Here is a 26,300-nt window from a genome sequence, read left to right as displayed (position 1 = left end):
TTTTTTTATTATGGTTTTTATTTGTGCCAAGAGGGCACAGATTATGTCGCCAATGTCACGTGCGAATAAAAGTAAGATACAGACAAACAATTGTCCATAACGTAATCTGTGAAATATGTGTCGCAGTTATGACTTTCGTAAATTTTATACGTATGCTATTTTGTTTTCTGCCCTACCTACACTATCGTGCTGTCAATTTGACAAGTAAATAGGTTCATAACGCAAAAACATACGAAATTAAAACTTAAGGTTTTTTAAGAACCTTATATTACATAGCGATATTAGAAATGAGGCAGTTCTATATTAATTGTAGATATAGCACCTTAAGCTGACAATTATAATAATAATTGATTTTATTGCAACGTATAAAAGCTTATGGTATTTTATATTGCTTAACGGTTACGACGTTTCGCTTATGAAACAATTTTAGTGATGTATTTTTATATAGATAGATACCTTTTTAAAAAGTAAAAAATCTAACTAATATTTAAATAAAAAGAAATGAACAAAAATTTCTTCTGTTGGCACATTTCTACTACTATTACAAACAAAACTGTTATATTTTTAAACACTGTTAATTAATTGTTATTAAAAAGATAAATTACATGAATCTAACGAATTTTGCATTTAATTAAAAAAAAAAGTGAATAAAACCTTAAAACGTATAAAATAATCAACTGGTGAAGCGACGCCAATGGCAACCAAGACAAATATAAAGATAGATTCACACACGCGCACGAAAACATAGCAAATTGTTAATTAGCAAAATAATTCAAACACTTTCATGAGTGATAAATCAAAATGTACATATTGAGGGAAAGAAAATTAATATGTTTCTATCTTAACGAAAGACAAAAACCCGAACGTCAGGAGCGTAACTAGTTGAATATTTAGCTTAATTTACATACATGTTATTTATTACTTTAAATAGATCTGCAATCATGATTTGTTATCAGCGATAAAAGAGTTTTTATTTATATCTCAGTGGGGGGAAAACTATCCCATTTTACACACACAGACACATCGTCAACAAAGAATATCAGTCGAGTTCACCAAATAATTTGTCGAAGCAAAGAGTTTATGGTGTTCGAATAAACAACGATATTTTTAAAATTATAATTTCAAATGGTAATAAGTAGTTAAATGAATATTTACAATTACGTAAAGCTTTACATCGAGCTCAGTAATAAATGATTACAAGTAAACAAAATCACAGATACATAATGAGCAACGCCGAAAATTCGCTCCAATTTAACGATGGCAATAGTTAAGTACATAATGCCATAGTTGTCAACAAAGCCAGAGAGTTAAATGAAATATATATAGAAAATTTAATTTCGAGACTAAATCTTTAAGAGATTTTAAAAATTACATGACATTTTGCAATGATTAAAGTTAATTCGATATTTGCGTCAAATTTTGAGATTCACGATACACTAAACACAGTTTTACTAAAGAATCGTCATCGCAATCGTCATATTTAGCACACGTCTACTACTAATCAACACTCGATTATTGCTCAAAATCAGTACTATTTACTCATTCTATGTCTTAACGACTTGAAAAAGTCCGTGACAATGTAGCACATTACATGCCCGAGTTCCATTCGCTACAAATCCGTAACAGGTCCAAAGACTACCGTCGAATTGGCCGAAGTGTTGGACAGATTAGATAGATTGGGCAAGTTGTTGGTTGAACTGTTGGTCATATTATTAGTCGAATTGGTCGAGTTGCTGGTGCGTCGCGTGCGCGTATCGTGTTCGTGATCGCTCGGCAACGAGTCGGGTCCGTTCGTTATCTGTAGGCCGTTGAATTTTGAACGTAGCTGCGTTACTAGACGTTCAAGTCTGCAATTGAGTTTAGCCTTAAAATATATTAAAATGTTGCTTAATATAAGGGAAGAGGACTCGCGTATAATGCATTGATAGATTGCAGAGTTGTAAATCATTCATTTACTACATAGTTTTGTATTTAATTGCAATCGTTTTCTTATATTTTAATCAGTTCAAAAAGCTTACTTAAGGGCATGCTCCTCTGCGCTCTGCTTCGCTTTGCGCATGTCGGTTAGTTCCTTGCGCAAGCGCAGTCGTTCACTGTCTGCGTCTTCCACGTTACCATTCATACGATTGTCGTTAGGGTCGTACCTATTATATTTATTTAAGTTATTACGTGTCGTACAAGGGACATATTTTAATATCTAGTATAGCATAGATATCATCTATCACAAATATCACAATCAAAGGAATAGACATAATCAATACTAAAGTAATACTAAAGTAAAATACTACTATAATAAAGTTTTTAGGGAATTATTATACTGACCCGCTCGATAGCCTCAGTACTCGTATTTCGTCTTCCATTTTCAAAATTCGATCCATCATGCGTCGCTTATCAGCCTCCGAAGCACGCAGAGAGCTCTGAAACAAATGATAAAATAAATCTTACATCAAATAATTTTGCTATTAAGACCATATGGGTTGCCGTATAGGTAAGCGGACGAGCAAATGGGCAACCTAATGGTATGTGATCACCACCGATAAGCATTTCTTAAATAGCCAATGCGCCACCCACTTTGGGAGCTAAACTGTTACGTCCCTTGTTAGTTACACTGGCCCACTCACCCTTTAAACCGAAACACACCAATACTAAGTATTACTGATTGGAGGTAGATCCAAAGGGGAGAACTACCCAGACGAACTTGCACAAAGCCTTACTTATAAGTAAAACTAAGTAAACTTGATTGGTAGGTAAGTGGACGTAGATAGATCCTAGTCGTCAAAGTTAGATCGGAATAAAATTGATACTATATCGTAACTGTCGTAACGACCCCCCCCCCTTAAATGCTAAATGTGACTGTCATTTTATGTTAAAATCCACGCGACCTACTGGATCATATCAATAACAATTATCGCTTACAATACGGTTTAAGACATTTCACATGCCTTTTTATTTGACCCAGCAACATATATACGAAGTTTCAATAACTCAAATAGAACAGACATACGGAAACTCAAGATAAGTCACTTAGCGTGTTAGCAGACGTGTTTTTGTGACCAAACCACACGTATGTATGTGTATAACTATACGTATGGGTTTGGTTCAGGAAAATTCTAACGTACTATCAGCTACACAAGCGTTATTTACTGTAATAAAAAAAATACAAAAGACATATTTTTGTGTAGTACTAATTGAATAACCTCTAAGCAAAGATTATGTATATTTGTTAAGTGGTTTTGAAACTTTAATCAGAATATTCAGTGCGTTTCGAAAAAGGTTTTATTTAGTACATATAACAAATTCAAATTTTAGTCCAATTTGTGAAACCAAACGTCAATCAGGCACACAAAAGTTAATTAAAAAAAAACTATAAATACGTATTAGGTAGGATACCTACTACTATTCGTGTAAAAAAATACAAAGAGGATAACCATAATATACTAAAATTATTATACATTTTTTCATATGGCAATAGTATTAGAATAGGTATATTTTCGAACATAGATTTGAAACGAGTTCAATTGCCAATTCTGTAGACGATTGTACAGTTAATGTATGCACGGACACGACCGGGCCATGCTGACCGGGAGCATCTAGGTAGACCTTATATTACTTAGCTATTTCTTGTAGCTTTGCTTATATAGAATAATTTTAAAAAATGCTATTTCCTATTATCATTACTATGGCTCTTGATAACACCTGATAACAGTCAATGACTCATATTTATATGAAACAAGCTGAACCCGCGGCTTTGTCCGCTCGAACTTCATCCGATTGTATGATAAAAAGTAACGTATGCCCGTTCTTGGGGTTCAAGTTTCCTACGTACTGAATTTCAACAAAATTGTTTCAGTGGTTTATTAACCACGACCACGACAGCCATATTTCACATCACGATTGGAGAATATCAATGTGGGATGAAATTCGACTAAATTCGAAAGTGTGGTGAACGAATACTTAATATCTTTTAATTATTTAGGTCACAGTAACATAATTTATATATAAAACACATAAATAAACCAATGTTACTAATCGTTGTGTCAGGGAATTCACGAACAAATATAACACGGAAATTAATTATTGGCACAAGCCTTGGACACATTACCGCCATTAAGGCTTTTACACGTGGTATCAATATCACGTGAAGATTAGTAGGTAGGAGATACACGTGTATATAAACGGACAGTCGCCAAACAAGCCAATACTGTTTGTTCCTGTGTGTGTCGTATACAGTGAAATGTAACAAGAAACAGGAAATCAAAAGTAACGAATATAACTTTTATTGAAACAATAGCCCCCAGAAATATCTTTCACGTGTTCTTTTTACTTATTTATGTAATGTACATTAAACGTACCAGAAATAAAATAGATATAATAGATGGCCGAGCTAGTGGAATAGAAAGTGAAGGCTTAGTGGTTAAATCGCGGGCATCTTAACCGACGTACGCGGTTTCAAGCCCGGGCAAACAATACTCAATTTTCATATGCTTATAGTTCAGGTCGTGGTCGGTGGTGAAAGAAGTTTGCATGTTCTAATTTCAATGGAATTTTGTCACGTGGGTCTACACTAACCGGTGGAACAAACTCCGAAACTCCGAAAATAAGTCTTAGCCCAGCAATAGGCAAAGAAAAAGTCCAATCAGAACAAAGTATAAAAAGTGCACGCTTATCTTTTAAAAAAAATGTATCTAGCATAATTTTTTTTTACATATACATATATACATACTCAAGAATTAAATAATTTATACGGGTTAATATATTAGGGGTAGACACGTATTATCATTACAAAATTTAAATTTACAGTTACGACTAGATATATCCTCAATTATAAATATATATATATATATATATATATAATATAACGAGCAAGTACACCAAGAAGTAACCAGTAACAAAATGCTAAGATGCATAAAACCTATACTCATTCTGACTGCACCAGAAAGAGGTAGGAAGCTGAAATTTTTACAGTCGTAGACAAAACTTTAATAATGTCAAATGTGTGAAGATCCCATGATTATCTGGAGAAATAAATGGCATTCAATCAAATCAATCAAAATCAAAATATACTTTATTCAAGTAGGCTTTTACAAGCACTTTTGAATTGTCATTTAACAAACTATTTAAAGTAAAGCTACCACCGGTTCGGTATGTACATTCTACCGAGAAGAAACGGCAAAAAATTCAGGAGTTAATCTTTTTCAACATCTAAAAATACAGTCATGTTAGTTGAATACAATTATACATGTATGTTATGTCTCCTGCCTTGAAATCAACAAGCATTAACTCCACGCTTTTTTATCATCTATATTTATTTAAAAACTGATAAATGATGGGTCAAGTTATCAATTATAAGTTAAATAATATCTTGGGCTTACAATAACCTTGATATTATTAAACTTAAGGCAAAAAATATCATTGAAACTTTAACATACAACAATTCAAAATTCAACCAAAATATTTCGTCGTAATAATATAACATATTGCTGTCAGATCCATTCGTTTCCCACGTCTCTGGCACCGACGTTTCAGAATGTATTTTTGCGCCCGGCAAACATTTAAAGTCACGTCTTAAACGATTTCTCTAGGAAAGCTCTATTCTTGTAATAAGAATCACTGTCTACACACATTTGCTCTTTAACATAGTACAAATGCCTTTCATTGCTTTTTTTTGCATAAAGTTTGTTTACCTAAAACAGCGGTATAAACTATTGCTACTTAGTTGAAGAATAAGTAATGATGTAGGTACCTACAACCCATCCAGTCGCTTTTTTAGTTTGAAAGGAGCCTTATCTCCAAATAAAATATCACAACAAAATTTATAATTTTATATCAATATATAACTACCTTTTTGGTTAAGTTTTCGCTCGACTAGAGTAGAGCAGTCGTACAGGACAAAGGATCATTGCACAATTGGCACGTACGCATTCAAAATCCTATTTCTCGAACCGGTTACGACCGGTTCTAGGTAATATATACATACAAAGAGTCGGATAAGAGCCTGTTAGTATATTAATACTACTTATTGCTCACCAAGCCAAAACAGTTGAATAACATTTTATATGTCAATAAATGCATTATTACTAGACAGCGATCTCTTCTAGGAAACCTTATGGATGAGGAAATAGTCTACAGACGGCGAACTTAGTTAAAGAAGATATATATGTATACATAGACACATACATATTTTATACATAACAATGTTCTTAATATAATAAATTAAAATTTATAATTAACGGAGCCAGATTGTAAACTATCAAAATTATAAACGATGCATATTGCATAGAAATTAACGGACCTATTTGAGTTTAAAATTATAGACACACATGAGCAAACCTAACATATTTTACAATCACGACATTGTATTAGTTTTATTATAAAATAATTGTCTTTTTAATATAAACTTAGTCCTTATAATGTTACGTATTAAACATACAAACATCTAATATCAACTTGTACCTATATATAAAAAAAAAACACCAGAATATTATACGACGCACCTTCATACATCGAAGGCTTTTAAGCATACATGTTCCTCATACATATAACACGAAAGCCGAAGGATCGGAAACTGGTTTGGTTAGCGTCAATAGGCAACGTTTAGCTCATAGCAAGCCATTACATAGTGTGAAGCGAGTACGCGTTTTTGCACGTCAATTAACTTATTAAGTTCGGTGCGCACATACTCACTCTCACGCTAATGGAACGCGCAAACTTGCCTACGATACGTTCGGTTAACGCGTGATTATCGCCTCGGTTTTAAAATCTGTACAGATATTCTGTAAGAACTTCGAAACTCACCGCAGAACACGAGCGTGAAATATTAGAATGTGACTTTAATAATTATAAAATTTATAGAATAGGCGTATCAACATTTCACGAGTTAAGTACGAAGTGATTTTATACAGAATCGCACCGCAGACGTTGAGTATGTATTATGTAACACTGTTGTGCAAAAGTCTGAAGCTAATACGTTATCATTTTAAAGTCTCTCGAGTCGGGAAAGGCTATTGTGGTTGATAGTTCTATACGCTAAAAATAAAATTAATGTTGTCCTTCAATATTAACATTTTAGATATATCCTTATTATACCCCTGAAAAGCTGGGTCAGGTACCAAATAATAGTTATAATATACCGAGTAAGATGTAGCGTTCTTAAAATGTAGATTTCTTTAGCGAGGGAATATTATTATACCGATTTGATCATTTTAACCAAAGTATCTTTCGCAGAAATTAAAACGGATCACACATAAAAGTATATAGGTAATCAAATATGATTAAATTCCGTTATATCATGTATCAGCGAAGTCAGTTACGTTTCAAAATCTCCACGTAGAGCGTACGTAGCGAGGGTGGGCGAGATGGGAGCGCGGTGACGTCACGCAGGGGTGGCGCCTCGTTGCAGCCATCCACTCACATCTGCCAATATTTACACAGCGCCCCACCCCGTACGCACCCGTTCATATTTCAAATGCCCGCTGTGGGGAGACGGTAAAGACTACAAAATACCGGGTAACCTGGCCTCATGTTACACGGTAGTGTAATATTCGTATCAAATATTTATCAAATAAATTAATTGTGTTTAGATTTTTGCTAATCATTATATTATTATCATATGAACGGGATTTTTTTAAATGGAATATACTTCTAAATATTTCAACTAGGATAGTAAAATAAACGTTAAATCATTAAAGTCAATACCAAAGATGAACTTATTTGTAAAGGCGTTTTAACTTTTATCACAACACTGTTTCGACATTTAAATTCGATGTAGGTAGGTATATCCAATTATCCTTTACAAGTTCATGGATTTTAAGACTTATATTTATTTAATTGATATACTTATACAAATACGAAATAATAATTGACAATATATGATATTACACGCTACATATTACGAATCGGTGTAACAGTAGTCCATCAAACTATTGGATCAAACGAATAGCAACGCGTTCGGATGAATCGATGCGTTCCGCTCTTTACCGACTCACGGTGATTTTATAATCCTCACTGCGAACTGGTACAAAAACAACCCTCGGAATATAATCGAATTGATATAATAAAATTATACAACAAAAACCTAACGAATAAAGCAACCAACGCCGATAGAATTGTCGGGGGCCGCTTAAAGACAAACACAAACAAAATATCGCTGTAAACTTTACATTGAAATTTTAAATATACTATTTAGAAAGAACCTATCTCTTTCAAAAATTTTAAATTCCTGATCGAAATAAAGTTTACTTAGGATTACCGTGTGACTTATTTGTAAAATACGGATAGATATATGCTGATGTATAAGTATAGCTGATATGTAGTTGATTGAAACGTCAAAATACTACTGTTTCAATTTAACATGAATAGTATGTCTATATAGTACCTATATTTATATTCATATGTAAATCGCATTACAATCAATAATGTAGTTTAGAAGTAAACGAAACAAATGATATACTGTAAAAAATAATATATTCAATGTATATATTGTAACACCTAAAGAAAAACTACATTTCACGTGCATCGTATAATACCTATGTATACTCTATTCCAACCGTAAGAGGAGAAAAGTCAAATAAACAACATTTAACAGAATATTGACGCGTTATCATTGGTCGATGATATACGCTATGGATTTGCGAAAAAAATGGCGTTTTGAAAGTCGTCGAAACTGCTACTTTAGAAGTAAAATTCAAGTGGAAATAAGTAGTTAAGTGTAATAGTGTTGTATTATAAATAAAGATATATTAATAAGAAACTCTTAGTAGAGCACAATATAGCTAAGTTATTAGCTAATCGCATGTAATAAGTAAATCTAAGGTTTGTTTACCTTTTTTCCTACTTCCATTGGAATAAGCTATAATTCAATGGTCGACGCAGAAGGAATACATCGCAAGGAAACTTCCCTGAGCCGAATTCTGCCACTATAAATGCGCCACCAGGTGTGTCAAATGTGTGATAATATCGCATGCTCATAAACATTGCGAGATTCGATTCTCCCTTTCATTTTAAATGCATTTGCAATCACAGCGTCTAAGGTGTTATGTTCGTCACGACTGTTATAGTATACATGTTGAAATATATAGTACTTCTATACAAAAGTACGTTAAATACACATGTACTGATAGATTTGAAAAGCTCTTTTGCATTTAATAACAAATGTAGTAAGTTGTAAGAAAAATAGAAGATATAATTGCTCAGAGAGGCGTCCACGCTATTAGCGATGGTTATAAAAAAATAAATATTTATAATAAAATTAATATATATGTTTGTAAAGAGCGAAATAATATAATGTACATATTAATTAATGAGTCTGATCAAACTTCGTCGAAAATGTGACAAGCTTGCAGTTATGTACAATGGATATTTATATAGGTATAGAATATTTACCATGTGAATGACATTTTGTATACGTACTTAGATTTTGATATATCCTATTACAAAGAAAGAAAGGTTTTTCGTATTACAAATTGACATTTGCAGTTAGTCTTTCAAAATCAACAAATTGCGCAATAAACAATATATAAACAAATCGATAAGCTAATTTAAATCAAAGATCTACATATACATTTACAAACCTTCATAACGATGATATTAATTAGTGAATTTAAACATTTAAAAATCGAAACCTTTTTTTTTTTTTTAAGTATAGAAATCGATACGACAACAACACGCGAACTCGTAAAGTATATAACAAAATACAAAACATCGATTCAATGTAAATAATCGAAAAAAAAAGCGAGACGTATGAATTTTTCAAATTTGCATTATCACAGCGTGTCGGTAGACGGGCGTTTAGCACAAACAAACTCGCAAGATGTAAGGTGTGACGTCAAAAAGCGTGAAGTGCACTCAAAGACCACCCAGCGAGCGTGTAAATAAACCTTAATAGCGCCGAATCGAAAAACGCAACTTGATGTGACTGGGAATAATTTGTTATTCTGTGTTCGGAGTTGATAATCACAACTACCGGCTACACGTATTAGGGTGCGTCTTCACTGATAATTAGGAAAAATAAATTAACGTTAAAAAACCTTGATGATTGGGTTTTACTTGGTAGTAGGGCTTTGTGCTAGTTATGGGAGGTCCACCCACTCATCAGATATTCTACCGCCAAGCAGCAATACTTGTTATTCTTATATTCCGGTTTGAAGGGTGAGTGAGCCAGTGTAACGTATGCAAGTTGTCACTTAATTTAATTTAATATTATCATATTCTCAGTTTTCTGTATTTAGTTATTTAGCCAAATAATAAAATCATAATATTAGAACTAGTTATTTTAAAATAGTTTTATATTTAAAACCTTTTTCTTCTAATTTTGGTAAATATATTATATTGCAACGTATTATAAATACTCTCTATATAAATGTGATTGTAAGGAATTTTGAGTACATACCTAGTATCTACACAATTACGTACCTACTTAAGAGTGTGCCAGAAGACCTTTATAGTAATAAATACGTATATAGAATATTAAAAGATGTTACATCCTAGACTCAATTTGCTAATTATACCAGGATTTCAAAAACACAAATCAAACTTTAAAAAAAAAAGAATTCTTTAAAGTAACAAACTTAAAATATTACTACTTAAGCAATATTAACAATTATTTTACAACGCCATCTACAAATGTACAGTGAAACTAAATAGCTAAATGATAAAAAAATGCGATAGATGTCGCTACAAATGAGAAACACAAGATTATGGTTGTATTGTAGTCATTTAACAATAGATGGCATTCACCGTGATATTGTAAATAGTTATATTTTACCTTGATTTCTTCAAGTGTACGTTCCGCAAGTTTCGACTCCGCTGAAGATAAGCCGCTCTAAAAAACAAAAACACATTTTTAATCCACATATTTTTTGTAACATATTTATATAAATTATAATAACTATATTCTTATAATAAAAAAATAAAACCTTAAATAAGTATACAAATTCAATAATGTATTTGATCGAATTACGTCCACTTATCGACCAGTGGTATATTTTTTATATAATTAATAATTACCAAACTTATAAACTATGTAAACTATGTTACCGATCAAAATGTTTAATAGAACCGAGTGAATAATTTTTTAACCTAAATGTGTAGAGACATCTTTGAAGGCTATTGTAACATAATATGTTGATTTGTTGCCATGATCTACAAAAAATAACATAGAATATCATATAATTTATTTATCCTATTGCACTACATAGAAACTCTGATGTGTACAAATTCAGACTATAAATATTGTCAACTTAAAGTTGACGGATAATAAAACTCAAACTAAACTCAAATGTCTGTGATAAAACTGTGATGAATATGTCTAACAAGTTAAAAAGTGGCAATTGTCTATGGGAACATACCAGTCTTATATGAAATGAAAGCTTAAGGCTGTATGAGTAGAGTTTATGCCCTTACAGTAAATTAAAAGTAAATAGAGTATTTAAATATATAAGAGGCTAGAGATTAGCTTCACAATGATACAAAGTCACACTATATCTATTTTTATACAATTGTTATAAGTTTAATATTACTATTATCATGTTATTATTACACAGTATTTTATACAATTTGAACTTAATTTGACAGACCTAAATGTTATATTTTACTCACGTGTGTGTTTATAGGCCAGTCATTAATTCAGAGAAATAATAAGTAATAAATTTAAATGCGCCATCTTGAAGAGATTAATTCATTTTTTTTTGTTTAACAGCTCGGAGCCATATTTTTTAAATTGAAACTATCTATAAACTATTCTTTTGATTTTTGACCAATTAAATAATCAACAAGAGGTTTAAAACATAGTCGACACGAAACATTATAGCACAATGGGTACAGTCTCTATATATATATAAAAGGTGAGGTGTTACATTAATTATTTTAATGTTACACCACCTTACTAAAGGATCTATTTTTTATAAGTATGATGACACAAGACAGCTGTCCTAGAATGTAACCCGATGTAAGACGTGTTGATTTTGATTCGGAAATATCACTCTTTTTAAAACGTTTCAATAATTTTCAATAACCATAATCCCACATATATAACAATATCTTACAATTAAACTATAGCTGATAAATTAGGAAAACTAATTGATAACGCTCTATTCGAAGACAAAGCTATCTGTCGGGTATAGATTTCATATATTTTCTTTTTCACACAATATATATTATAAATTTTAAATATTCTATATACATAATGTAATGTTCACATGTAAGATCGATTTACAAGTAACATTATATAGATATTATATTTTAATATCAGCTCGCTGTGCACACACACCGTCTTCACCGCGCGCCAAATTGTATATATCTCATTTTCCCGCGCTTTCCGCGATGTGTGTCACTCGAGATGATGATGATTCATATGAAATATAAATATAATACTAATTATGTTATTACAAATCTATGTACACTACACATAATCCAATAATACTTGACTATAAGGCAAACTATCAGATCGTTACATGACATGAAACATTTCGACAAATAACATATTAATATGACCTCAATCGGTCGAGTCGTTCCAAAGTCAGTGACAGACACACCAACAGATATATATATATATAATGCTACCCGACCCGATTTCGCACGAGTAAAATAAGTATTTTATCCTGCTATTAATTAACCAATAAGACTCAATACCGTGCATTTATTGTTTACTGTTTAGCGCGTTCATTTAAATATTTCGTAATATTTCCGAAATAATTGATTCTAATTTCAATGTCCAAAGTCGATTTTTATCTACAGCGTTAAAAAAGAATATGTAATTTGCTTTGATAAGGATTGATACTTTGTGAATATTAAATTAGCTATAATAAAATGGTCCTGATGTTATCTATAGAAATATAGCTAAATATCGTTGCGTCTTCGACTTTTCAGTAGATATTTTTACCTACAAATATCTCATAGCATAAAGTTTTTGCTTTCTGTTTTAACAGCTTCGTCAATGTTCTCTCCATCAACGACTACTAAACTGTGTCCTTAACTATCTGTGTTGCCTGCGGCTTCGCTTGCGTTTTAGGGGATCAATTGTCAGATGAAAGGTTTAAAAAAGACTATGTCCTTCCTTGGGATTCGAGCTTGTTTGATAACAAGTTTCATCAAATTCGGTTCAGTAGTTTGACCGGGAGAGTAACAGGCAGTCAGAGATAGGCATTTATAATATTAGTATAGATTCTATATAGTCTATGTTTGTCTTAAAAGTATTACCTATATTATAACAGATCTGTATGGATCGGATCAGTCAGATTTTATGATAAACTGGAAACACAAACAAACAAATCTTACCTGTTTACCATATTAGTATATAATTTACGCGTTCTATCTAAACATTTGATCTAAGTGATTTTATCAACGATAGACTTTAATATCTTGATAAGACATATTAATTAAGATTGATCAACATTTTTTATATTTATAATTAAGTTGGTAACGTAGAAAGTTAAGTCTCTCTTTGTTTTTTAGACCAATTTATACATCTTAAAGTGGGCAGAACGGAATGAATTTGTGTATTTATTTGTAAATATTCGAAACAATATATATTTTTTTAATAATTTGTCGGCGGACGGGGCTGATGGGATCTTGATATTAAGTGGTTACCAATAACCATGGACATTGGCGCTGTGTCAAATTTTAACCATTCCTTGTATCGCCAATGCGCCACCAACCTTTGTAACCAAGATGTTATGTTATCCTGTAGTTACTCTATCTCACCCTACAAACCTAAACACAAACAACAATACTAATAAGTATTGTTGTTTGGCTGCAGAATATCTGTTCAGCAAGTACCCCTACCTATCTACATATATGAAAAATATATTATAATCGCTTTTTTTTGTATTGTGATTCTATCAGATGTAGATTGATTATTTTGTTAATGCTCTGTATTTGAAATACTTTTTCTGGATAAAGTTTATCTTATCTTTATAATATACATTTCTTCTGTATGTATTGTGTAAGCAGCTGGCTGGATTTGAATGATATTAAAAAAACATAGATAATCTTATTTCACCCAGAAGTCGGGGCAGATTAGTTGTAGATATATATTTTTTATGACTAACATTGTGAGTAAGAGTAACCAGTGTATACTACAGTTTCTAGAATCCACATTCCGAACCATTTTCTAATTCCAATTTAATCGATCTTATAAAATTACCTTTCAAATTTATGAGCCTATTTGAATAAAGTATATTTTTATATCGATTAAGTAATCGATTTTTATTAATGAAACGAAATAATCGATTACATAATGGTTTACTAGTTTTATTTTTAGCTGTCCGACGTTTAAATACAGTCTTATATGAGTGAGTATATCCCTAAGTCCTACACGACATGACAAGGTTGTACGATAGACCTTGATTCCGTGAGATAAAAGAACGCACGTAAGCAATTATCTGCATTAGATAGCGTTATATGTACATACAGATGCTAAAATATTGATACATTTTTTCGCAATAATTCTTTCACTAATAACATTTTTAATATAATATCTTGTATTAGTAACTAGCTTTGAACCTGCGGCTTTACTCGCGTGACATTTATAAAACTTTACCTCGAGTGATGAATTAAAAAACTAGCATATATGGTACCCCAGGATTCAAACTATCACCAAACTATTAGAGCTGTCTTTATAAACGCAGTACCATAAGGTAAATAACAATTTAATAGGTCTCACATAATGTCCATTGTAACTTACTGTATAAATGGTTAATAATAATTGGGTCTCGAATAATGATTCTAGTTTTTTTTTTCATGAGATATCTCTCACTTGTTTTTCTGGAATGTGCTCGAACGTGTTGACAATAAAATCTTTTATCATCTTAAAGGTGTTTGTATTTCCAACCTTAACGTTTCACATACCAAATTTCGCTGAGGGATTCAAAAGGTAGGATTATATGTGTAATACATGCTAATTATAGTAGAGAAAAGTCAAGAGTTTCAACTTTCCTAGCCGAAAAAAACAAAAAAAAATTTATATGCCGGGAAGGGAGCTAGTCAAATTATTACAGATAAATAGGCGAACTATATTTTCCTTTAAACACGCCCGAATAAATGTTAAAGTTTTCAAATTCAAGCCATCACCACAGAACTGTACCATGGCAAGATATTTTCGAATGTAGACGGATAAATCTATTTATAGCGTTAAGGCAAATGCTAAAGGTAATACAATACATAACAACTTCATCCTCATAGTATTCCAGGCGCCATGTGTCAAGGAACAAATGAAATAAAGACAAAGCTCAGTCTACACAGTAGATACATTGCAAGATTTGGCTCGCTCATTTTTTTAGCATGACTGATCGAGACGATCCAGTGGTTAAAAGCGTGCATCTTATGATTGTGGGTTAATTAATCCCAGGCAAGCCAAAAAATGAAAACAAAAATCATCTAAATTTATTCAAATAAGCTCTTACGAAATCTTTTAAATCGTCGTATTACAAGATAAATTTAAAATTAAACTTTAAAAAAGTATTTAATTAACTTTCGTTTACAGACGTTACAACACGAATTACTTTCTATGCCGCTTGCTCAATCAACTTTATTAGTGTAGAATTGATAAAAATAGGAAAACAAGTTCAATTGTTTGGAATTGTTCAATTAAAACAGTTGCGAATATAGAAATTGTCAAATATTTCAGTGGCAACGCACCTTTACAGTTCGCACATTTGGACAAACGCCAAGGTATTTTGTAAAGGACAGACGGTCACTGAAAACTGCTTACATATTTTTGAACATTCTACTTTTCTTATTATTTAAATCTATATTAACAAAACGAGGAGACGTTTTCAGGGTTCCATGGGACCCTATTACTCCGCGGTCAGTCCGACCGTCTGTTCGTCTGTCACGAGGCTGCATCTCATGAACCGTGATAGTAACACAGTGAAATTTTCACAGATGATGTATTTCTGTTGCAGCTATAACAACAAATACAAAAAAAAAAAACAAATAAAATAAATTTAAGGAGGCTCCCATATAATAGACATTGTTTTTTTTTTCGTTTTTTATAGATTCCAGAACCGTTCATGCACGAGGCCGACTCGCACTTGACCAGTTTTTTGCTACGCATAATTGAATTCACTACTAAATCAATATACATAACACTTATACAACAAGACGCAGCACGTTTCAGACAAATGAAGTCCTCCCGCCGCGTCTATAGATACGCGATCTCAAAAACTACGAATTTGATTTGTTTTATACTAATGGAAGGAGAGACTTATAAGGAAGGTTTAGGTATATAATTCGTTAAAGGTTTGGTGTAAATTGGCTTAAATATGATGACTGTTGAAAGTTTCGGTTTTATGTAGACCCTTATGCCACTCGTGCGAAGCAGGGTCGAGTAGTTAGTTGTAATATAAGTTCGCTACGCTGCGCAGTTTCACTTGCATTCAATTTAGACTGACGTGACAAGCGTGAGCTTCATGTTCTTGTGAGTACCAAATATGTATTTATATAGTGCCTCTAACTGTTTACTAATTATCTTCCGATGGAACGGAATATCAATACGTCACGACCGGCTGGAGATAACAGACCCAAAGTCGTTACGTTCCTAGACAATTACAAATCTCTTACGGGTAATTTATAGTTACAAAACCAAAATGTTATTTATTTCGTCAAAGAGTCTTGTTTTCATATTAGGAAGTATGAAATTGAATGCATAGCTACCACTTCTACGGAATGTTCGAATTGAGCAAGCAAGAAACTCAATAAATATTATGGGTCTTTGATGAAGTATCTATTATATTATTTTATCATGTTTTTTTTAGGTTAAATTAGTAACAGTTGTAGTTACGCAAGTATTACTAATTTTACCTAAATATCAAAATATATTAGGTTACTTTAATTCCTTGTAAACAAATGTTTTTTAATCAACAATTCAAAAATATATTTGATATAAGTGTACACTGTTATGTATATATATGTATGTATGTAATCTCTGATCTGAATTAACCAAGTCAATTGATTGTAACAATTGTATAACGAAGTACATTACTAATATATAAACCATGTCATACGTACGTCGGTCCTCTCGAGTACCAGTGTGCGCAGCCTCGCGTACATCGCTTCCTCGCGCATGCGCGACGCGTCTCGTATCTCGCGCACCAAGTCCGTCAGGAATCCCGGCGAGTATTGACCGCCTGGAGACAATGAACAAACTACGATTTAAACATAAGCACTTATGAAGAACCTTCTAGAACAATATTATAAATAAATTATTAAACTTTGAGTTGTTATTATTCTAAATTGACTTATAATAATGCGAATAACTACGTCGATTACCTCTTCAAGCTTAAATCGCTGAACTGATTTAAATAAAATTTGTTATGGAAATAGTTGAGGTCCGGAAAGAACATAGCTAGTTTTTTTTTTAATTCACCCTCGTGGGAGAAAAATGCGTTTGCCGGTTTGTGTGCTATAGATATTTACTTTACTTTAATAAATTTCGCACGGAGCCGCAGATTCAACTACTATGTTATATTTTAATAGTTTTAACCGTTAAGGTATCCCTATATATTAAAATATGACTTTCTTAATCACATTTCATGACAAACACAATACAGGCAGTAATGTTATCGACAATTGTATACTTTTCCCACATCCAAAATTTCTCACCATCACAACCGAGATCGCTATTAAAACTCAAATAAAATACATAAAGTTATCAGAATATGTGGCAACAACGTTGTATAAAGGGCCGCATAGTCCGATTGTGCTTGAAAATTTCATATTTTCACTGCTGTAAAGGATTGCAGATTTGATTATTAGATATCAGTTTCAACTTGATACCTTCATGCGTTCCTGAGAAAAAGTATCTTGACAGAGATACAGACAACAAAGTGATCCTATGAGGGTTTCGTTTTACCTTTGAAGTATATACATATAATCCTAAAAATGAAATGGTACATAACATCGTGTCTACAACCATTTAAAATTGTTTTGTTATGTAATGGTATCTTATGATATTAATACTATGTTAAAACATATATCTGTTATAGGCAACAAAGAATCATTCAAACAATTTATCTATTAAAACAAAATAAAAAATACAATTAATATAAACACTACAAATACATACAACACATTGCAAATCTCGAACGAAGGGGCTTGATGTTGCTTGAACGACAAAAAAATAAAAATATCCATTAATTTACTGTTTAAATATAATAATTTGTATATAAGGTCTCTATAGATATAAATTGCTAATTTAGCATATACGAACACCCTGTTTAGTTTAACAACTTTATATATTTGACGTACTTTTTTTTTATCGTAAAAATGTAAAATTATTTACTTGAATCTATTTTTAAATAGATTGCTGATTAAATGATGCTAAAATAAAATTCAGACTCATTTGCCATAGCATTTTGTACTAAACAATATTTTGAATGAACAAGCATAAACATTTACGCATATAAAATTACACATAATATAATCAAAACTTTGTTGTAATTGCAATAATAATAATAATTAACGTACCTACATATTTTGCTCGAATAAAATGAAAAAATTTCAATAATAAAAATTTAATAATTTACTTAATTAATTGAAATCAAATTTAGTCTTTGATATCAATAGAATAAAACTTATTATCGTAGTTTACGTAACTTGATTCAGCATAATGTGGCCGAGGTTATCTGGCTGGGTCAGACCGAGCACGCAATGCCTAAAGTACTAAGGCAATCGACGATATCAAATGTATATACAAAACAGTTAGCTTAATACATTATCAATAGTACAGATAGCATCACAATGTCAATTTACTTAAGACTTCCGATAGTGCTATAAAACTGGTTAATGGGTCCATTGCTTAGATTACTTGAAACACAACCGTCGATTGGTCGGTAAAAATGGTAAAATATTGGTGTTCTTAATTTGTGTTTATAATTCATCTCGTGTTCGGCAGTGAAGGGAGCCCACAGACTATAACAGCTATGGAAGTGATGTTAAGATGTTGAAAAAGAGTAACTACTGAGTTTCTTGCCGGTTCTTCTCTGTAGAATCTACATTCCGATCCGGTGGTAGCTTTACTTTAAATAGTTTGTTAAATGACGATTCAAAAGTGCTTGTAAAAGCCTCCTTGAATAAAGTATATTTTGATTTTATTTTTGAGGGGAATAAGCTCCAAGCTTTCTAAATCAAAGGATGCCCAGCAGTGGGTCATTTACAAACGTTTACTTTTATAAGAAAATCTACAAAGATTAGAATAGAAACCGAGTACGTAACCGCTTCAAACAAGCTGTGGGTGGCGAGGACCAATCTACCAGCAAATGTAGTGCAAGAAGCGTTGACGTCAGACAGTTAGCCTTCAAATCTTTTCCATGCAGAAAATGAGTACTATACATTAACATTTCTGTAACGAAATTCAACTAATTTTAACGCCAAACAGCAATACTTTGTACTATAATTTTGTTTCAGTTTGAGCGATTCTAACAACTCACCATCAAGGAGCCCATTAGCCAGACTGTGTACTGTATTAAATTTAGAAAATTAACATTAACTTTATCATACTGTCGAATGTTCGACAGTTATACATAACAGCACCATTATTGTCCAAAAGATTTATTGCTTTCCCTAAAAATTAGTCTCAGTATTGAAACAATGACTCATGAACACAATAGATTAATTACAACAACAACGACAAAGAGAATTATAAATCAATTAATCGTAAAATATAAATGCATTTATGTTACAAATCCCGTTAACTCGATACGGTGTCGAACAAAAACAACAAAAAAAAAAAACACGACGCAAGATATTGTTGTAACATTTGCGTTGCACTCACATACATACATACCTAATAGGTAGTGATGGGGAAAGATGTGTTAGGAAAAAAGATAATGACATCACAGTTCTGGTGCGAACGTTAAATCTAGCTCATATACATGCTACGTTTCAAACGAATCTGTAAGAAGCAAATAAAGAAATGATACCAAACTTATAATGATCATTACATTTCTACTTCGGATACATTATCATTCGTTAGCCACAAAATGCTTAAAATTGTTTCAGTAATCGAAATAATCCTTTCGCACACAACACGGATTAAACGTCATAATCTAAATCCAAGTTCTCTAAATGGGCAATCCATAAAAATAATGACAAACATTTTTAGAAATCTGTTTGGGCTTCCACATTTCGTTCCCATTAGTAAAATTATTTTCATCGTGATGCCGTTAAAGGCCTGAATTACTTAAGAGCGTCAAATTGTATTTTAATTATTGAAAATATATATATTTTTAGGACGATGTTTTTATAGATCATGAAAGACAACAATTCTCATGTCTTCATGGATTCACGTTACGTATTTTTGTATGTTAAATTCACTTTCAGATCACAGTGTGCACTCGATAATACATATTGAGGAATTACGACCATCAAAGATTATGGCTGAATGCTTTATCTAGTAGACGCATGAAACCTCAAGCTTAAACATGCGAAAACATGTTTACGTAGCTAATTGACACTGATCAGCTGCAAGTATAGATAAACAGGCCACAAATAACGTTTGCAACCTTTAGCAGCTGAAAGCACCTTCTACTTATGATGCGTAAAAGTGTGCCCAAAACCAATTTTCCAAGCATTTAGCAAATCGATGCAAATAGGTGTGATTCAGACCAGTCATCAACGTGAGCGTCAATGAACATCAGAGGCATTTGGAATCGCATCAGTCCCATTACTGCTCAAGTACAAGAAAATGCAACATAAAATTGAAGGTCGAATTGTAAAAGAAAAATGGTCAAATAGATGAGATGTCGAAGTAAGTTGTTATAAGATTATCTGTCACCATTAAATCTATCTATCTATCAAAATCATTGTTATGTATTCACGATCAAATAAATTTAGACTCTACCGAAAAATGCCCAAGGGAATCTCTAATATCCAAGATTACCAACAACCCAAACAGCTTGTTTTAAACGATAAGTTATGTTTTTGTCTGAATTTTATCGAAAGAATATAATATTATATTTCACAAGTATTCTCGTTCTTCACAACGTAGATTATACGCGCCAATTGATTGACTTTTAATGGAAAAAAAATTGAGCTAACATTACTGTTATTTTTTAAATACAAAACTGTTGTTTTATGTGAGTCATACACACAACAGTTTTGTGTATAAATTATAGTCGCACATGATGGACAAAACGGGACAACAAATCTGCCTTAACCGTTGTACATATACTCGTATAAATTTTTAAAGCGTATTGATTTATAGCTCTTGATACTTACCGATGCCCAGAAATGTCGTGTTTCCTTCTGACCTTTTATTTTGATATATTACAAATTCTATCTAAAACCGCAAATGCGAAATTAGTTTGTTTATTTCTTTGTTGTTTCTACTCAACCGGTTACCGATAAGGTACCTACCCCCCACCCCTTAAATCATAGGCGAAACCGCGAACGAAAACTAATATTTTATAAACGTTTCCGTGTCGACTAGATTATACTTCAATTTCAATTTCCTTTAAAATTAATTTGTATACCTTTCGAATTAGTAATGCTGTAAAATTCAAACAAATTAAACTTTCGTCATCATTCAGCGTGACTATTTATTGAATACCGTTATGCTATTATTATGAAAAAACAAGTTGTCCTCTTTCGTACGCCTACTAATCTCCGTTTTTGTATGATGAAGGTTAAGTCTCATACAACACCTACTTTTAAAATGATAAAACATATACAATGTTTTCGAAGTTTTTTGAGTTGAAGATACTGATATTGATACTTGGCTGACACGCTACCGCGTGTCTAGATATTATCGTTTTTAACTTTCAATGCTGTATGCAAATGTTCCACTTTTTTTATTGAGGGGTTCGAGCTTGACAGCAGTTATGTCTAAAATAATGAGGTCAAGGATCGAACGAATAGCAGCTCTGTTTAAATTCACCTGTTCGCATGTCGAGTCGAGACTGCTCGTCTGAGACTCTACAAATACGGTAAGGTTCGACATTACACTACAGGTTCAAGCACTGCAATGTTCGTCGGTTACGTTATACGCGAAGGCTGATGTTCTTATACATAATGTATCAAAAATATATTTACCATTTCCATTGAGATTAGTCGGAGCTCCCATACTATTCGGTCCCTTTGGAAAATACGGATTATGATGCCGCGCGTTTTCTAATTCAGCTGAAAATAACAAATTATAAGTTTAAAACTGCAAATCTATGCACGTTGTAAATTTGTTTACTGTTAAGGTGAACGTCTTTTAAATTTAAGTTTGGCTTAGTTTTTATTTTTATCATCAACCAATGTATGAAACGATTCTATTATTTTACGCGCTCGTGTGAACACGGTGGCAGGAAACTACTGACAGGCTACTTTGGATCACGAAATAAACAGTTTTTTTGGGAAGGTAGAACATACAGTATTACCCTTAACATTTCAATCGCAACAAAATTATTAGTGCGCTATAAAATAAGTTTTATAAAACAGTGAATTTCAACCAATAGTTTTCTTGGCAAAATGCCAACAATGACTAAAAATCTAGACTATTACGATTTTTAAAATGTTATTCTAAGACCACCACCAAGGACAAACATAATTTTGCACATGTATTCTTATAATTTATCTACCTTACCTATATATAAAAATGTCGCCTATGTCTTTTCTTGGAAATCTCATCAAATTTGGGTATATAGTCTAGCCGGAAAAGAGCAACAGACAGACTGAGCTACTTATAATATTAGTATAGATAAATTATAAATCATAAAAAGAATTATAATTAAACAGAGTATTCTAAATAGTCATTAGTATAATAATTGTTAGTCAAGTTTGATTTTTATATGTGATCTCTAAAATATCACCCATTGGAATGCCCATGTAGACTAGGTAGGTACATAAATGTGTTAAATATAACAATACTTTGAGTAACAAACTATCGTAAAACATACTCAAATTAAGGAATGCTCAAATTAGAGTTTAGTGAATATGTAATCCTATCACAATTTGAAACCATTATATCTAAATAGTTCAAATTGGGCAAGTTTGACTTAAATATTTAAATTATGTGTTAGTATTTAGTAGTTAGTTTACGTAATTTTATAATTATTATACTATGTAGTACAATAAGGATGTATGCTTAAGTTAATCTTGACTGCTTTGAAGAGTAATGTGAAAATTATGTGCATCCTTGGTCCGCAGATACACACACTAACTCGGACACAATCTTGAACAAGATTGTTTTGTATTTTTAGAAAACTAGACTAAAATGCATTATATACTACCGAAGTTAAAAATGACATCTAGTATCAATGTTATATTAAATACAATTACTATTAATTAATAAATATAGATTATCATATCCCATAGAATTGGTTGTCCGAACCGATATGTCTTTGTTACTAGAATAAAGAAATTATTTATCAAGATTAATATATGTAAGTTTAAGACGACAAAATAAGATTACATAATGTATTGTAAAGTGAACAATAAGTTGAGATTTTCATTGTCATCGCATCAAGTATTGCATTACAAAGTATTATTTTTAATATGTAACACGATGAGTTGATTCGCCTTGAGTCATATTGTGTAGGTGATATTATTTCAATGTTCTTATGGACATCATTTGTAGGTGGTAAGGTTACCAGTAGATAAACATGTCGGACAAAGAAGTTTTTATATAAAAGTAATATTTTTAAAAGGACTTAAATGTCTATACTGGGGTATTTCCCAAAGCTAGACAAATACCTCTTCTTCAATTCATGCTCTAATGCATGGTAGACACTAGACAATATATAATTTCTTAGAAAAAAAAAACTAACATAAAGTCTATTTATATCTTTATCATAGATAAACCATTACACAATGTAAATTATTATGTAAATTTCTACAAAAACAAATGCTATTATGTAATATTAATGTTAATATTCTAATTTATATGTAAATATATTATTTATCTATACACATAATTCAGACTGAATTATTGTATTTAGCAATTTATTTTTTAAGAATATATTCAATCTGCCCGGTTAAATAAATAAAAAGACTAATGAACTTCAACCAGTTTACAAATAATATAGATAAAGCAGATGAGTCTATGAAACCTGATTTCAAAAAGCCCCAAAATGTCACTATAATGCTGAGACACATCTTCTAATAAAGATTTGGCAGAATTACATTGTATGCATGCAAATTTATATATTTATCATTTACTAATAAACACAATGAATTATATACAATGAATGACATGAAACTGTGCATTCTGGAAAAATACATATAAATGAGATGGTTTTATCAATAAAGCTGAGCTGAGCTTGAGCATTTAAACTGGCATTAAGGAGTTGGACCTATATTACAGAATTTCATGTTCTGAGATTCATTAACAATTTATGTAAAAATAGAAGCAACTGTACTAATTAAGATTATGTTTTATTGCAATTTATGTGCATATAAGTAAGAACAGTGGTCAAGTTTCTATTATTAAACTTGTTATTTTGCCAATTTTAACACAATGACAAGTAATGACATCAACAACAATAACGAAATAATATATCGACAAAGTGCAAGAGTACTATTGAAAATAAATGAATATATTCAGTCTCACAGACATCAGTTATTCACATTCAATTGTTTTAAAATACCAATACCAATACTAAATTATTACGGTTGTAAATATTGCTTTAGGAATTATTTAGTTATGATTTATATTTAATTTAAACCTTTCTAATAAAAAAATAACAGTTATCTATATAGTGTCTCAAGATATTGATTGCAGTTAGTCTTCATTGTGCATATATATGTTAAAAATATCTACTTAATTTAGTCTTTATTCAGTCAACTGGTGATAGAACACCATAAGGCAAGGAGAGATATAGCATAAGACAGCAGGAATAACGGTGAATGCCATCTAATATTGAAACTTAATCATGCTATTTATTAATATTAACATAATTTGAAATGACATGGAATACTTATTGTAACATTGAAAGGTGAAAGTTTGTTAAGAAATGTTTTAATTGTACATTAATATTGAACAGCTTACCTCTTGTCTCTTGCAATTCTTTGTTTAATCGTTCATTATTGATTTTAAGGTTTGAAATTTGGTCAAGGAGACATGACAATAAACGGCTGCCAACTTGACTACCTGATAGACCGGAACTAGCTTCAGAGCCTGAATCTACCTCTCCATTAGGCCTGGTGACATCTGGCAAACCTCTAACACAAGGGTCACTAAATCTTCTTGCATTACTTGCATCATCTTTTTCATTGGTCTGTATATCACTGTTTGAATTCGTGTCACCCATTGAAGTCACTATTGGTGGGAGACTAGCAAAATCTTGACTATCTGAGTAATTCTTTGGTTGCAAATATTTCGTTTGGTTCATAGGCGCATCAGCTGGTGTACTAGATAGCTCTTCAGCTTTATTCTCACTGCGACGTCGCTGTCTTGGTCTTTGGACTTGAATTCCTTTATGCTCATTTTGTATATATCGATATTCAGAATAGGGAGGTGGTATCATTGGGTTGTAATACGTCGGCAATGAAGGAAGTGACATCGGTTCGGAAGCGCATCCGTATATATTGTACTTGTACGGATCGTAACCTGGAGCAAACTGGGAACCGGTCGGCCAATTCGTGTTGGAATGAACATAAGCATCATACACTTCGGAGCTTGGAGTAGATTCTTGAATGTGATGCATTGTTTTATCCAACCATTTCGAGAGATAATTTCCTTTACTTCCACGCGATTTTTTCCGCTTAACACCGGAACCGTTGTTCGATGGCAAATTGCCATTCGATTGTTTTGGTGTAGAAGCCATGAATAAAGCGAAATCTAATAACGACTATTGAATCAATCTCATAAGTAACATTACACTTTTATTAATAAGAACGATTATTTCATTCCATGTTTAAACAAAGTAGAGAACGAAGCACAGTAAACTCGTAATTTACATAAAATTATTTGTTACGCGGCTCCACAGTCCAATGATTCGTTTACTATTAATGACGTTTCGTATGTCAGTTTTCAACTTTAACGTTTAGCGGTTCACCCGTCAAAGTCTTTGTCAAATTATAAAGTAAGGAAGAATTTCGTTTATATAATAAATTGTTTATGGAATATAAATGTAATAAAAGTACAAAAACCCTCAATTTTGTGAATATTAAAATATTAAATAAATTAATTTATGAAGTTTAAAAAATGAATTAATTGCATATTATGCTATTCTATTTATTATGCACGCGCTCCTATAGCAATTAAATGAGAATCGAAGGTTATAATGATTTTTGAAATTACTTTGAAGGTAAAAACAGAATAATATCAATCAACTACCAAAACAACGTCATTCAGATCATCGATATAATTATACAAATAA

At 31.8% G+C, this 26,300-nt stretch overlaps 1 protein-coding gene across 2 annotated transcripts; it reads right to left on the bottom strand.

Annotated features, from left to right (window-relative positions):
• LOC125071009 lies at window positions 1–25,912 on the bottom strand. 2 transcript variants are annotated; one of them, XM_047681055.1, is made up of 7 exons: window positions 24,968–25,912; window positions 22,027–22,113; window positions 17,005–17,123; window positions 10,763–10,819; window positions 2,323–2,417; window positions 2,019–2,144; window positions 1–1,847 (listed from the first exon to the last, which is right to left on the bottom strand). In XM_047681055.1, the coding sequence occupies exons 1-7, from the start codon at window positions 25,743–25,745 to the stop codon at window positions 1,610–1,612; spliced, it is 1,500 nt and encodes a 499-aa protein (XP_047537011.1). In that variant the 5' UTR covers window positions 25,746–25,912; the 3' UTR covers window positions 1–1,609. The 2 variants fall into 2 exon arrangements, with proteins under 2 accessions (XP_047537011.1, XP_047537012.1); XM_047681056.1 differs by having other exon boundaries at window positions 1,702–1,864.
• Window positions 25,913–26,300: the final 388 nt, after the last annotated feature.

The sequence above is a fragment of the Vanessa atalanta genome, chromosome 18 (genome assembly GCF_905147765.1).
Source record: "Vanessa atalanta chromosome 18, ilVanAtal1.2, whole genome shotgun sequence".
In the NCBI taxonomy this organism is placed as follows: Eukaryota; Metazoa; Arthropoda; class Insecta; order Lepidoptera; family Nymphalidae; genus Vanessa; species Vanessa atalanta.
This window is presented reverse-complemented; position numbering and strand designations above follow the sequence as displayed.